This window comes from Helianthus annuus, chromosome 11 (assembly GCF_002127325.2).
Source record: "Helianthus annuus cultivar XRQ/B chromosome 11, HanXRQr2.0-SUNRISE, whole genome shotgun sequence".
NCBI lineage: Eukaryota > Viridiplantae > Streptophyta > Magnoliopsida > Asterales > Asteraceae > Helianthus > Helianthus annuus.
The window spans coordinates 170,158,502-170,175,225 of record NC_035443.2 but is presented as its reverse complement, the minus strand read 5'-3'; the positions used below and the strand labels follow the sequence as shown (position 1 = coordinate 170,175,225).

Genomic DNA, 16,724 nt, shown 5'->3' with positions numbered 1-16,724 from the left:
CACCCTTAAAAATGAATTTCTTCATAGACTAAGGGCCATAATTGCTATTTAATTTAACCATATGGCTAAATATGCAAGTATAAATAGTTAATTCACTTTGTACATTGTCTTTACCTTCTTTTATAGGGGGAATACTCCTTTAGTTTTTGTTTTCTAAGTGATGTGGGACAAAAAAAATGAAGGATGTAAACTTTATCGAGCCAGCTCACGAGCCGAGCCAGACCAAGCTCGAGCTGGGCTCGTTTACAAACCGAGCCGAGCCGAGCTGGCTCGTTAACAACCGAGCCAATTTCGAGCCGAGCTTTCTTCGAACTTTTTCGAGCGAGATGCGAGCCACGAGTTTTTTGAACACCCCTAACCACTCCCATGATTATATTTGTATGTATGCATTTATGCAAATCCCTACAAATTGAATTCACATGAGAAGAATCATCCCCATGGAAGCTCTATTATTGTCAAAATTTGAAGACAAGGGTTTCTCTATTATTGTCAAAATTTGAAGACAAGGGTTTTATTATTTAATTTAGCAATCATAGAACAAATAGTAGTGAGAAACATGTGATTAGTAATAACTTTTATGAAATGCAATGTTTAATCTGGAGGGTGTGGTAGGGGCTTTATCACCGTCACCTCACCGCCACCTCACACAAGGGCTTTAAAGCCCCTCCTTTAACTTGAAGGATGTGAGATAAAGTCCCCTAATGTCTATAGCGCCCGTTATCTTGACCAATCCCTCCTCGTTCTTCGCCCCAAAAGCTCGTTAACATTATGGATCCCCCTCCTATGACGCCCCCTCTTCACTTGCTCGGTATGGGTGTATAGCGCCTAGGGGCGCTATAGATGCTGATCTGGCCTGGGTGACGCCCCCACACCCTCCGACCGCTATAAGTTTTCTGTCTCATATAATATTTAAAGTGTCATACCAATATCATTGGAATCATAAGTAGATACAACCACTCCCATGATTATATTTATATATATGCATTTATGCAAATCCCTACAAATTCAATTCACATGAGAAGAATCATCCCCCAATCAATGGAAGCTCTAAGAAGTGTATTCGTAGTTGCTCCACCATCAATCAGAGCCCACTTGTCCAAACCCATATGCAATCTTTCATTTACTAAGAAAACATCCAACTTAACCCGAATTCCAAAATCCAAACTTACTAACTTCAATACCATTTCTCCTTGTGTTTCAACCCAACCTGAAGCAGAAACCGAAACCGGAAACCTTGATCATCAAGATGAGAATTTTGACTGGTTTTCTCACTGGTATGCACTTATGCCTGTGTGTGATTTGGACAAGAGAGCTCCCCATGGGATGAAGGTGTTGGGTCTTGATGTTGTGGTGTGGTGGGATATGCATGAGAATGCATGGAAGGTGTTTGATGATCGTTGTCCACACAGATTGGCTCCACTTTCTCAAGGAAGGATTGATCAATGGGGTAGGTTGCAGTGTGTGTACCATGGCTGGTGCTTTGGTGCCTCCGGTGACTGCAAGTTTATTCCTCAAGCTCCTCCTGATGGTCCTGCGGTAATTTAGATCACTTGTCTTCTTTTCCAACAACTTTATACATTATTATTATTATTATTATTATTATTATTATTATTATTATTATTATTATTATTGTTGTTGTTGTTGTTGTTATAATGATGATGAATTATTATTATTATTATTATTGTTATTATTATTATTATTATTATTATTATTATTATTATTATTATTATTATTATTTCGGGATGCTAAATGGGTCATGTTTGTGGGTTGACGGGTTCAACCCTACCCGAACCCGGAAATTTTAGACAAACCTGAACACGACCCGGACCCGAAAATCATGTCATACATATAAACCCGAACACGACCCGAATATTCGTTGGTTGACCCGAACACGACTCGTTCAACCTGAATTTATTTTTTTTTATTTTTTTCTGCAAGTTAATATAATAAAAAGGAAATTACTTTTTGAGTCTCTGTGTTTTAGGAGTTTTAACAACTTAATTCCAAAATCAAAATGTTTAACGACCTTAGTCTCTACAACCACTTTTCTTAGTCATTTGAGTCCAAATTTTTAATACCATTCACCAAGTCTATTAAGTACAAGGACATTTTAGTAATTTACACATAAGGTGCAAGTCTTAATGAATCTTCTAATACTAATAAAATGGTAACTTTAATGCCAAATGGCATTCTCTTATAAAAAGTATTTCATCAAAATGCCATGTGGCAATTTATTATGCTACCTCAACTATATAATAAATAATAATAAGTAAATTAATGTAAAAACTATTAAATGATTGAATTTAATATATATTAGAAATAATCTTATATTCATAATTATATCTATTCTTAATAATTAATATTAGTTATCTACTTACCCATACTTTAGTATAATATCTCTACTTTAATAAATAAAGATATATTTATCAAAAGAAGATGTAATAACCAAAAATTTATACAACCATCACTATTTGACGTAACCAAAAATTTAAAATCTTATAATGTTTATAATTTGTTATTATCGTTTTCACAGATGTTAAAGATAAGTATAAACAATATATATATATATATATATATATGTTTAATATATATAATCTTAGATCATGAACTAATTCCATTCCATCTTCTACTTTGATAACACTTAATAAAATAAGAAAATATTAATTTGAAATTGTATTCAAAAACAAAATTCTTACTTCTTAAACGCATCATTTAAATATTAAAATTTAGAATATTTAAAATGAGTAATGTTATATTTTTCTTTAAGTCCGTATGTATAGTTCATATTAGGGTTATATGTATTCATACTAAAATTTATATTTATGATGTGTGATGCAAGAAATAATATGAAATATAAAAAATAATTTAAAATCTATAATGGTTATGTCCTTCAAACACAACCAACCTCAACAATAACATATTTATTTAAAAAAAAACTCATTCAAGTTTATATAAATGGAAAACACATTTATTTCCCAAATAACTCGATCAACTCCATGTGTTTATCCTAAAACCCATATAATACATGGGTCTATAAACTAGTAAGAGTATATAAGGAACAATTTTTTAATACATAAAGTTTTAATATTTTAATAATCTACACCTAACCATCACCACTCCACCACCGCACCTTCACCACCACTCCACCACCACCATCGTAAACAGTCACAAATCATCAAAACCTCAAACCCACATTCAAGTTCCCCATGATCAAACACCCCTCACAAATCATCACTCACAAATCTACTTATTTTAAAAGCAGTTCATCCAATTTACACAACTGATCAAACCACAAGCACCACACTACCAGATGAAAACATATAGTTACAACCGAACTCAAAATCTCCCACACAGATTTTAAATCGCCCACACAGGGAGTTAAACATTTTGATTTTGGACTCAAGAGGTTAATACTACTAAAACTCAGGGACTCAAAAAGTAATTTTTTCATAATAAAATTAAAATTTACTAAGAAAATTACAAATGCATATAATAGAATTACATTTAAATGATAAAATCTTATTTCATTTTCTCTTTTTAAGTTATAATTATGACAAAAAATACACATTCAATTTGATTTATTACATAAAACATATTGTAAAGAATATAATATAATATAACTAGGTTAACCGGGTCAACCCGATCGGACTGACCTATTTAGCTAAACGGGTTTGCACGTTTGACCTGAAACTAATCCGAACCCGTTTATACAAAACCTAAACCTATGAATTTCGTGTTACGTTCGTGTCGTATTAGAAATTCACATCCCTAATTATATAATGATTTTTTCGATAAAATACACGTAGGTTCATTCCCCTAAAGCGTGTGTTGGTGTTTATCCAAGCACCATGCAAAACGGAATTGTTTGGTTTTGGCCCAGCACAAATCCAAAATACAAAGATATCCTCACCAAGAAGAAACCACCATACGTCCCTGAACTTGATGATCCTTCGTTTATCGGAACCAGCATGTTCGTCAGAGATATACCATACGGGTAAGAATATATATAGTTACAAATGTATACCAACATATTGCTTCAATGCAACCACTTTGTTTCTTGTAAAAATCATGAGTTGTGTTGATCAAGAGAATGATATAACTGATATAGGTATGAAGTCTTGGTTGAAAATCTTGTGGACCCTTCTCATGTTGCATATTCACACAAGGGGATAATGACTTACTCACCACCACCCAGATAAGTATTTAGCGATCAAATAATTCTTTTTTCATTTCAATCACCAGAGCAAATTACATTAGGATAGACGAGCAACAAACTGCTATCTCCTTCTGAATAGAAAACCCTAATCTACTAAAAACAAAGTCTCACCCTGAGGCTGGAATTTACATGTTCCAATAATAATAATAATAATAATAATTCTTAGAGTTTTTTGCTAATATAATGCTGTTTTGGAAAAGTTTTTCACAAGTAATGCTATGTTCAAAAATATTTCACAAATAATGCTATCTCCATTCATAATGGCGACTTTTATGGGGAAGTAGGGTGTGGCAGGGATGTGTAAGCTTTTAATTATTGAATAAGGTACAAAACCCATTATAAATGGCGACTTCTGCTAAAGCATGGTACAGTAGCCATTGTTAATGGCGATTTTGTTCAAAAAAAGCCATTCATAATGGCGAAATCTGCAACAAAGCCATTGATAATGGCGACTTTCTGAAAAGTTCGCTCACCCCTGACGAAGCATGCTTGTACAATATTATTAGACTGGAAGGTATGGGGGCCGGCTGATGCCCGGCTAGGCCCGGCGCCGGACCCCCACACCGCCCCCACTACAAGAAACAGGCACCTTTAGCGACGACACGTGTCGTCGCTAAAAGTCCATTTTGTCGCCGCTATTACCTTTTAGCGGCGACATGTCGTCGCTAAAGGGTCGCCGCTATAGATCGGCCGCTATTGGTCACCTGTCGTCGCTAAAAAGGGTGTGTCGTCGCTATTGTGAATGACTTTTAGCGGCGACATCTGTGACTTTTAGGGGCGACATATGTCGCCACTAAAAGTAAAAAAAAAAGAAAAAAAAATAATTTACTGCTATTTACATTGTTACCTACATATAATTACATGCACATTTTTTTTTGAGGTTTTTCCTAAAAAAAATAATTTACTGCTATGTACATATGTCGCCAAAAATTACATAGCGGTTTGTTTATATCACCATATTAAAACAGTAGTAACTAGTGCTTTCAACCCGCGTGTTGTTGAGCACAAAAAGGAATAACGGGATATAACGGATACATGCCTTGCTAGGTTTTAAAGCCAAATGAGCTACCAAAGCTTCATCGTATCCTGCATCGCGTGCAGCTTCAACAAGAGCTACCAAAGCTCCACCATGGAATACAACCACAATCTCCTCTTTGCGTGTCTTCTGTGGATTCATGTAAAAAAACATGAAAAAAAAATTAATTTACTGTTATGCAGTCTTCTGTGGATCCATGTAAAAAACAGGAAAAAAAATTAATTTATGGACCAAAACGTTCATAAGTATACAAAGAATTAAACAATAATTTTCACATTCAAACCTCCTACAATGCAGTCTTCTGTGGATTCATGTGGAACAGAAAGTGGTGCAGCTCGATAAAGACGCATTGTCTCTTTGATAATGGCTTGAAGATAGACCAAGTTGTTCATGTCTGACTCTTCAACTTTCCTATCTCTTCCATCATGGTTTTCAAGCTCCTGTTGGGCTATTTTTAAGACCACAGGGTGGTTGACTAGAAAAGCTAAAGCCCATTTTAGAGTTGCCGTTGTCGTGTAAGTACCTGTCAATAATATAAACACATATATAGCCTGATCAGTAGGGTTGCAAATCATCTATGGATTCAAGATAATAATTCACTATCCTTGACAACAATAAAAGACATCATTTGACAGCAATAAAATAAACCAGCCTGTTTGGACACGTTTTAAGTTCGCAGTTACACAAGAGTGACTCATTTTGATCCGTTGTATAATAAGAGTAGACATCAAGCAAACAAACATGGCTTAAATCATCTACTTATTGTGGCAGTTGTGTGAAGGTTATTACCTTCTCTCCTAAACCTGTCGTGTGGCGCTATACGAATGCGGAACTGCATGACTATAATTAAGCCATCAATAATGACAAACTAACCCTCAAATCTCCAGGTTCACCATCTATAATTGGTTCACCCTTCCTCATAAAAGACCACTTCCTGCCATGATAAAATCATCAGAACCATTTTTACCAATCAATTACAACCAGCAAGTTTATATATAAAAATAATAAAGTATCTTAACCATGAATTAACCGTTTACCTCCGCATCTTGCATTCCTTTCTCTATATCCACAGTTATAAAGTCCCCTTCGGCCCTTCCCTTACATATTTTACATTAGGACACTGCTCACAGACCTGAACAATACCAGACACACGTATGTATAATGATTACCTATCACGAGATAAAAAAAATCCTAAGGTTCTTCATAACAGTATTTGTTTGAAAATACCTCCTCTGTCATCTGTTGGAACATTCCGTGACCAACTGCCGGTGATAAAACTTCACTGCTTTCGCGTTTCCTCGCCCTAACTCATTCGCCACCCGGACACTTCATACATGTTAAAGTTACAATATAAGGTGTATCAGTCAAATATACAAATATAATTCACATTTTTCTATATATGTTAATACAAGAACATGTGTTGATACCAAATGGAGAATGCCGATATTGCTACCTCAGTGTTTGGCATGTATCCAGCAAGTAAGATCAGAACAGCATAGTACCATAGGTCCATAGCTCCAAGCTACACAAAAAGATGGTTAAACAAGATGTTATTTAACTGCATTCCACATTAAATTTGTTGAAAAATAGCTGCAATCAAATAACATTTACTGTACGTCACAAAAGACTTACCAGAGGATATTGAGAGCTTTATGATAGGAACAAGATCCTTAAAAGCAGCAACTGTGAATCCTTTCCAAGAATCTGGACACCATCCTCCAAAAATGTATATAAATTCTCCGATCATAAGAAACCACGAAGAAATCGAGAGTGCAATCATGGCACCCGAGACTCCCATGTTCAGCTTATACACAAAAAGTATTGACAAAAGTATATGGATGACGAATTGAAAAGACGAAAGCATTAAAGCTCAATTGTCAAGCCATGTAACCAGGTTAAATAGTTCGACTTTTTAAGATGGCAGATCCATGTCAACCATTAAAGCTCAAGTGTCAAGCCATGTAACCAGGTTAAGCGACGTAATCCCTCACCTCACTCGACCACCACCTCAGCCTCCACCTTGCAAGGCCACATGGGACGGAAAAATACAAGTCAACTAGTTCTGCTATCTTAAATAGTGGAATCACCAGAAACATTGCAACCTATTTCATACACACCATAAACCATTATAAATTCATGAAAAAGACAAATAAAACCCTAATTTTCAAAAAAAAAAAAAAAACAAGCAAGTCGTAAACTAGGGCATCAATTCTCCATACAAAACAATGAAACCCGAATCAGATTCAATACACAACAAAACACATAATTCATCATGAGCAAACAAAAACCTTCACCTTAAAAGCAACCTAATAAAAAAATACAGGGCACTAACCAAAACAAAATAAAGCACTAAAAATAATTCATAATTCACCTTAAAAATACATGAACCATCTAAAAGTAAAATTCAGGAACAAAATAAAATACCCAAAAACCTACCTGAAAACCTAATTCAATAAACCAAAACCAAATAAAAACAAAACTAAAAAAAAAACTAATTACAACAGTGCAAAAGCACTAACCAAATATATGACGGTGCTACCTCAAGGCAACCACCGTATACCTACAACTGCACACAATCCACACCTATAACAAAATCAATCCTCAGTTCAGTGACGAAAACAAGCACAGCAAAAGGATATAAACAATCAACAAATAAAGATGAAAACAAGCACCGTAAAAAAGAGAAAAATGAAACAATCCTGCAGGTGCAGCGGCGGCTGTGGAGCAGCGAGGAGGTGACTGCAGGTTCTGGTGTTGGCGAGCTGTATCCGGAGGGTGGTGGTGGCCGGTTAACTGCAGATTGTTCTAGTGGTGGTGGCGTCGTAGGGTTGGGGGAGGCAGGTGAACGATTTGGGGGGGGGGGGGAAATGGGAGAATGGTTGCCCGCTAAAGGTTTTATTCACCTTTAAGGGATGATAAAAGCTGGGCCGTCGGATTGCTTTCAGATCAATGGTCAGGGAGTAATTCTCAAAAGTTGGACACGGATAGGCTTTTAGTGGCGACAATTTCGAAGTCGCCCCTAAAGATGTCGCCGGTATTGACCTATGTTTCTTGTAGTGCCCCCTGGGGCTCGGCTCGGCACAACCGGCCACCCACAGCCGGGGTAGCCGGACCACTTTCTCCTCTTGCCTCTCACATATACCTATACATACACACATATATATACATAAAGGGGTTCATCCCCCACCCCCCTAGGTCCATCCCCTCCAAGCCACTCCTACGTGGCGCCTACGTGGCGGCTCATCCCCTCCAAGCCCATCCTCTCCATACCCTTTAGTCTTATTACTGTTTTGGTCACCCCTGAAGTAATATTACTGCAGCAAATGCAGCAACCAACAGTAATAATAATGCTGTTATGGAACAAATGCAGCAACCTACAGTAATAATAATGGCTGTTGAATGGACTTTTCAGTACTTCTCACAAACAAGTTCATTTCTCCTCACATAGCCCCTTGACCAATTACCTTTGCCCCATTCGTGATTCGACTGCGATACAAACCCTTTTAAACAGTCACAAATAGGAGATTTTTCGCTTGTGCAAATTGCGAAAGCACCACAAACTCCATAAACATCACATGGATTAAGTCAGTGGCGGATCTAGGATTCCGACCAAACGGGAACGTTTTATAAATAGGCGGTAACGAAATCGAAAAAACGTCAAATTTTTCCAAAATTTACACTAAAAACGTCAAAAATTTTCCGACCAAGCGGTAGCGGAGGCTCCCCCTTGATCAATGGTAGATCCGCCCCTGGATTAAGTGGTACTTCTAAGTAAGAATCCCACATGCTACTTCCATCATCCCAGCGGTTCAGCTGAAACACACTATGAGGCTGTAAATATAGCCATCAGGTAACAGATGTGTTTAAAAGGTTAATGGTGAGATATGCTCCTTCTTGTGAGTTCCCTGGCATGAGACTTGTGAACCCAGCAATCTGGTCATGTATACCTATGAACTTCCCTCCATCCCAGGGCCCACCTCTCCAGTTTGGCTTAGAATTACGCCATATGAATAGGGGTATGATAAATACACCCAATATATGGATTAATATACTAATTAGTCAACATTAGTAATGATTAAGTACTTTATTACATTATTTTATTATAAAAGTCAAAAGTAAAAATTATGTTTTTATGTTATTTTATTTATAATACTTTTGTTACTTTTTATAGAGTTTTCTCCCAAAATCAAAAAAATATTTACCAAAATGTTGGTGTTGGGAAACTATTTACCAAAATAGAGTTTTTAAATATTTATTTATTACTCTCCCCTAATCTCATTGAATAACTCTAATTTATTAAATAATTAATGTTTTAATCATGGTAATATTTGGTCTCTAACCTAAATTAATTTTTATGTGAATCTTAAAATATTTTTTCTTGATCTAGTCTACATTGAAAAACAAACTTGTTCTAAAAATCAGTATTTAATGTGATATTCAATAATTTCACTGTTACCCTCTTAATCTTAACCAATGTTGTTATCTTTTTCTTTCTAAAGAAATATCCTATATTGTGTTATTTATAATGAAAACATAAGTTACTGGAAATTAAAAATATTCAGTTTTTATATTTAATATATATAATTATGAGGACTATCGTTAGTAGAATCAGGGTTTTTTTCTGTTATTATATACAATTTTTTTAGTTTTTCAAGATAGTTTTTTTTTTTCTTTCAAAGTAAGTTTGTTAATTTTCTTTAAAGTTCTTAGAAAAATTAGTTAGGTTAGAATTTTTTTTTATTTTACCCAATGAGTACAGAGTGAGAAACAAATTGATCTTTTAAAACACCATTTTATAAAAATTGTTTTAACAATTTTTGAAATTACTTTTATTTCTCCTTTTTAATCATGTCATTGCAATTTTTGAAATTACTTTTAATAATTGTTAGTTTATAAAAAATTGTTCCATTGACCATGAAAGTTACTTTATGAAAACTTAAAATTAATTTGAAAAGTTAACTGAAATGGTGCTAACTTATAGGAAAAAGTAAAAGGAAATTGACTTTTAGGGTGTATTTAACAATACCCTATGAATATTTGTGGTGGCTACTCCGCTGAAAGTCCAACAACAAAATTTCTAGGTGTTGGATCATCATCGCTTTTCCACGATGACAGTAAATGTTTACCTTGGTAATGTGCAATTTTCGCCATTATCAATGGCCTATATGTGCAGGCTTTTCACCTTTTCGCCATTATAAATGGCAATTTTCACCTTTTCGCCATTATAAATGGCAATCTTGTAGGCTTTTCTGGCGAATGGTGCAGACTTTTTAAATTTTGGCCATTCTTAATGGCTATATGTTCAGACCCTTTACTTTTCGCCATTCTTAATGGCTATATGTTCAGAATTTCGCCATTGGGAATGGAAATGGTACTAAATGTCTCCTGCAACTCTGAACATTCCCTGCATAAAGCTGAAAAGGCTACAAGAATGGAAAAAATCGCCATTCACAATGGCTATTGCATCATGTGTGAAATATTTTTGCATGTAGCATTACTTGTGATTATGTTTTTGAAAGAAGCATTACTTTGGTAAAAAACTCTAATTCTTAGGCAATGGCTTTTAACATTTAGAACATTCACATCTCAAAACCAACCAATCAGGAAATGCCAAATAGGCAAAGTCGACCAGAGGTTGGAATTTATCCGGCACAAAAATGTCTTGGTCCACAAATCATCAATCTAATAATTATAGATGTATAGCGTCGGCTGGTAAAGGGGTCGGCTCTATATTAGCCGATAAAAAAGAAAAGAAAACAATGAGCATATCCAGTGGCGGACCCAAGAATTTTTCCATGGGGGTGCGAAACATTTTTAAAAATTTTAGGCCCCTAGGTATATAAGTAAAAAAATCGGTTCGTATCGGGTCGGTTCGGGTCGGGTCATGTAAAACAAAAGAAATTGCGCCATAACGTCCCTACTCATGGTTTCTATCACAAACAAATTGATGCATAAGTTTATTGCTCCATAAAATAATGTTTCAATTTTAATTTTCAACCCTAGAAATCGTGTGTAATCACCCTAAAAATTATCTAAACAACATAATCACCCTAAAAATCATCTAAACAACCATAAACATCGTCAAAACACATGAAATTTCAAACCTATTTAAGAATTTTGTTACCCTTTGGTGTCGGACGGCGGTGGTTCGCGGCTGCTGATGACGTGCTGTTGTGGTCGATGATCGCTTGTAGGAGACGACCCAAGAGAGGGAGGGCGGGATGAATTCTAAGGGACTATTGGGCTTATTTTAATTATTATACTTTGAACTTAGGTTGAGTTTGGTTAATGGGCTAGTAATTAGTGGGCTAATTATGTTTAATGAAATAGTGGGTTAAGGTATTGGGTATTTGGGTTAAGTTGGGTAGTATAAGTTTATATAATTTAGATAGTTTTTTTAATTAGAGTTTACTAAAAAATTTAAAATATAAATCGAAAACATTTTTTACCTAAGGTGTGTGGACGAAAAATTCCAAGGGGTGCAGATGAAAAAATTCAAGGGGTGCGGACGAAAAAATCCAAAGGGTGCAGACGAGATTTTCAACGGAAAATAGCACTAAAATTTTTTTTCCCGGGGGTGCGCCCGCACACCTTAGGCTATATGTATGTCCGCCCTTGAGCATATCTTATCCGGTAGAAAAGGTGACAGCTCCATGTTAGCCGACACTATAAAATGAAGCAGCTAAATCTTGGTCGTGACCTTTAGTCGCCAGTTAAGATAGAGCCATCAATTAACAAATTTAATTATTAGATTGGTTGTTTTATAGACATGTTGTACTTTTTATAGATTATAGTGTCGATTTTTGTTAATATTTTGGGTCAACGTTCCTATTTTAGGGAATTTCGTGTAATTTTTTCATGTTTTGATGATCACTCGCCTAACATAAGTTTCCTGCACTGTTAAGCTTGATCAAGAAGGGGGTGCACCTATTGATATGAGCATGCAAAAATTAGACAAAAATGGTTTTACTACAACCGAGCATCTAGGTCGTGAATGGAGCTTTGTATCTCCTTGTCTGGTAAAAGGTAGTCTTACAATCAAGGAAAGTCCAAATAACAAAAAGGTATAAACATAAATTTTTAATTTGCGGTCTCGAATGGGTCATGTTAGGGTTGGACAGTCCAATCCGAATATACTCATCGAAAACTTGTGTTTGACATAAGCAAGACTCATTTAGAGTTAAAGTTCATGTCATATTTTTTTTTTGGTCAAAAATTTCATTTCATAATCGGTGGTTTATTCATTTAATTTGAATGTTTCAGGGAAAATTAGTACAAAAGCCACCTCGAAAGCATCTACTTATCTTTTTTTGTACTCCAGTGAGTCCGGGTAAAAGTAGATTAATAGTTGTTGGCCCAAGAAACTATAGTCTTTGGATAGATCCATTTCTTTCAAGATGGATGAACCATGTTATGATAAATCTGATTGTTGATTCGGATATGTGTCTTTTACGGGTTCAGGTAAAACTATCCCAACCCTGATTTTGGAATAAATTGTCATTTTAGTCTCTGAGGTTTGGCTAAAATTGACACTTTAGTCCAAATAGTTTTTTTCTTGCCATTTTAGTCCAATTAGTTTTGTTTTCTGCCATTTTAGTCCAATTAGTTTTGTTTTCTGCCATTTTAGTCCCTGACTTTTGTCATCTTTTGCAATGGGTTGATGACGTGGGTGGCAGAAAAGTGGCCAGTGGTGGTGGAAATGGTGGGTGGTGATGGTGGTGGGGTGGGTGGGTGGTGACGGTGCAGGCAGGTGGTGACGATGATAGAAGGTTGTGATGGGGTGGGTGGTGGGAGGTGGTGGTCAATGAAAATGACAAAAGTCAGGGACTAAAATGGCAGAAAACAAAATTATTCAGACTAAAATGATAAAAAAAACTATCTAAACTAAAATGTCAATTTTGGTCAAATCACATAGACTACAATCGCAATTTACTCCTGATTTTGATTTAAATTGCGGTATTCGAATTTTTTAAAGATTATTATGAAACTTGTAGGAGGAGAAGTTGATGGAGGTAGGTCCTTCAAATTGGCAAAAAGCCTGCTTTGTGCCAGCAAAGGCAGATACTAATGTGGTGGCATTTAGAAAATGGCTAAAGAAATATGCAAATGGTCAAATCAATTGGGGTACCAAATTTAATGGATCTCTTCTACCCACCCTTCCTAGAGAACAACTGATGGACAGGTTTATTTATTTATTGGCATAAACTTCAACAACAATGAGTTTTATTTGCTCTCTAAATGATTTGTTTTTTAGGTACTGGAGCCATGTGGTGCATTGTAGTAGTTGCAATGGTGTATATAAATGTTTAAATATATTCAAGATCTCTCTTCAAGTGTTTTCAATTGCTTCATTGGCTATTATGGCTACAACCAAATCAGGGATGATATTAATTGCCGGAAGAAATACACTCGCAGCTGCTTCAGTTTTGTGCTTTGTGGGATCAAAATGGTTGTCACATTTCATTTACAAAATCTTCCATTTTCATGACTATAATCATGCCTTTAAATGATTGTTTTCATGTAATATTATTATTAGTAAGTTTATTTTGGTGTGATTACTTGTTATAAATAAAATGTTTGAGTATCTTAAATTGTTGTCGTTGTTGCATCACGTGGGTTTCCTACTAGTATACCAGGGCTGGCCCGAAGGGTGTGCGGGATGGGCGACGGCTCAGGGCCCAAACCCATCGGAGGCCCAATTTTTTTTTATTTTTTTAGAGTTAACTTCTGTTTTGCTCCCTATGGTTTTGATTTTAACGGTTTTGTCCCAAACCTTTAAAAATAGCCATTTTCCTACCTGATGTTTCGATTTTGTCTCTGGTTTGCTCCAAGGCTCTAACTCAGTTAAAATTTTCAATTTAAGGTAGGGGCATTTCGGTAACTTTACTAATAAAAGCAAGGGCATTTTCATCTTTTCATATATAATATCTCTATATGTTTTTTTAAAACATTCACTTACCACAGCTGACTACCATGGTCTGCAACCAACACTAATAGCCACCATAACCTATCACCAACACCATAAATCACCTACCACCAAAAACAACATACACCACCACACTAACAAGATGGAACAATCACAGATCTAAACCACATCGCAACTCAAGATCATCATCCTTAAACCCTCTCTCCCCAAACCAGATCTGGATCCACAAACTCGATTTGAAACTACAACATCTTCAAGCGACGGCGGCATTCTACAACTCGATCTAGATCCACAAAATCCACACGAGATCAAAAACTCGACCTACAAACGAGATTTGAAACCATAAACTCGAATATGATTTGAAACCCTAGACAAGATTTGACCGGAAATCACTACAAACGTTGGCCGATTACAAGATTTTCAAGAGGCGGCGGTGGTGGTTGGGTACGATGACTTTAGCGGTGGTTAACTTCAACGACAGTCATGGTAGTGGTGGTGAGGTCCGACAGCAGAGGGGAGGGGTAACGATGACGTGATGGTGGTGGTGGTGGTCTGTTAGCAGAAGGGAAGGGGTGGTGATGACGTGCTGGCGGTGGTGGTGATCTGTTAGCAGCAGAAAGGGAGGGGTGGGTGGTGATGATGTCTGGTGGTGGTGGTATGTTAGCTGGAGTGGAGGTTTGACAGTGAATGGTGATTTTAGATGTTAGTGATATGTATGACGAATAAATAATTAGAATTATAATATCAATAAAATACAAAAACAAAATTAAGGAATAAATAAAATTAAATACTTGTATCAGTAAAATTACCAAAATACCCCTACCTTAAATTGAAATTTTAACTGAGTTAGAGCCTTGGAGTAAACTGGAGACAAGATCCCCTTCTTTAACTAAGAAATTTACAAATTTACCCATTTTGATTTATTTTATTAAAAATAATATATATAATGACTATTTTACCCTTAGTTTTACTAAAACTTAAAAAAATTGGATATTTACCCATTTTTACTAGTTTTTGTGTCTCTTTCACAGTAGTTGTCTACATTTCGCTATTTAGTTTATTTCGTTTCTTGCGTCTTTACTAAGTTATTTCAGTTTACGTTTTTTGATTATTTCATGAGCTAGAAATATGAATTCGTTGTTTGTATATGTGTAACCTTAGACGCGAAACTTGCCAAAACGACATGGTTTCGATAAAACATCCCTACGAAGTAAAAAAGAAAGAAAAAACACATCGCGACTCTTAGTTGCGTTCATTTGACCCTTCTCACTCATTTTCTCCCATCCATAAGTCTCCCAAGACGATGATACGATGCAGCATGGTGAATACCTAAATTGAAGCAACTGATCAAATTTGCAATCTTAGCAAAGTGATGATCTGATGCATAGGCAATACCTGATTCAGATAAACCCCTTTTTGCCTTGTTTAATTGTTCATCTTCTTAAAAAATGATCCAATCGTTTGACTTTTGAAATTAATTAATTTATTGTATTCAATTTTAAGAAATTGAATCATGGCTACTAAAGTCTAAAACTATGGAATCGGATTAAATTATACATTATGAGTAAAAAAAATATCATACTCAAACAAACTATAGAATGAAAAAAGGGTATCAAAAACAAACTATGGAATGAAAAAAAGGTATCAAAACAGATTCCTTATCAAACAATATGTAAGGAGGAGGAGAACGAACATTATCAAAATTGTAATCACACATGCGATTGCAATATGTAATCACAGACTAAAAGGGAATCACACATTGCTATTGCAATCTGTAATCACAGCCTAACAAACCCTAACCACTAAACAATCTGTAAGGAGGAGAACGAACACTCGGGGCCGACTAAGAACCAATCGATTATAGTTGAATCGACGAACCAAATGAGAACGATAGGGATACTTAAATCGCCGGAGAAGGATCAATGGGAAGGACATTTCAATCGCCAGAGAAGGACAACCACATGAGAGTGGAGTAATCGTCGAGAGAGAGGAGGAGAACGAATGGCAATTCCAGTGTATACTTGAAAAGGGCAGTTTAGTCATACTAAAAAAGAATAATTAGGTAGGTGAAGAAACACTGAACTAATTAGGCAACTAATCAGTTTGGTTTATGCTTCTACCATAGTGGTTAATCTTCTAATGAATTATCTGAGCTCCGACTTGATGCTTGATCCTGCAAAACAGAACACCGTCACTCGTCAAGAGGGGAATGTGGGGGTTTCCCTCTTAACCGGGCTCCGGCGTGAGAATAAGCGACTGCTTTGGGAGGATAATTAAGTGCTAAGAATGAGAGTAGAGGGAATAGAATGTTTAACCTGTGGAGTGCGGTCTCTATTTATAGTCGGAGAGGTGTAAGAGGATATGGGCTGATGGGCCTTGGGCCGGTAATTGGCAACATAATGGATATGCTCTTTGTCTCACTGGAGTCGACCGTTTAGTGGCTTCTAGAAGCTATTCGGCGCTGGCGCGCCCTGATTGGAGCCACGTGTCATTGTTGTCGGCCCTGTCGTCCTTCTGCCATCAACAGACAAGTGGAGATCGTGGGA

General features: G+C 36.1%; 1 protein-coding gene and 1 long non-coding RNA gene across 7 annotated transcripts; one reads left to right on the top strand and one right to left on the bottom strand.

The window, feature by feature from the left end:
• Positions 1–1,008: 1,008 nt before the first annotated feature.
• On the top strand, positions 1,009–13,860 carry LOC110930797 (protochlorophyllide-dependent translocon component 52, chloroplastic). Its single transcript, XM_022174180.2, has 7 exons — positions 1,009–1,536; positions 3,807–3,994; positions 4,109–4,195; positions 12,151–12,316; positions 12,516–12,713; positions 13,247–13,434; positions 13,507–13,860. The coding sequence occupies exons 1-7, from the start codon at positions 1,015–1,017 to the stop codon at positions 13,760–13,762; spliced, it is 1,605 nt and encodes a 534-aa protein (XP_022029872.2). The 5' UTR covers positions 1,009–1,014; the 3' UTR covers positions 13,763–13,860.
• LOC110930798 lies at positions 5,029–8,449 on the bottom strand. Of its 6 annotated transcripts, XR_004872858.1 has the most exons (10): positions 7,925–8,441; positions 7,772–7,835; positions 7,244–7,354; positions 6,885–6,956; positions 6,706–6,774; positions 6,480–6,578; positions 6,290–6,384; positions 6,042–6,186; positions 5,536–5,775; positions 5,029–5,381 (listed from the first exon to the last, which is right to left on the bottom strand). It is a non-coding gene; the product is annotated as an uncharacterized LOC110930798 (long non-coding RNA). The 6 variants fall into 6 exon arrangements; XR_004872856.1 differs by having other exon boundaries at positions 6,680–6,774; positions 6,885–7,354; positions 7,925–8,449; XR_002588081.2 differs by having other exon boundaries at positions 6,885–7,354; positions 7,925–8,446.
• Positions 13,861–16,724: the final 2,864 nt, after the last annotated feature.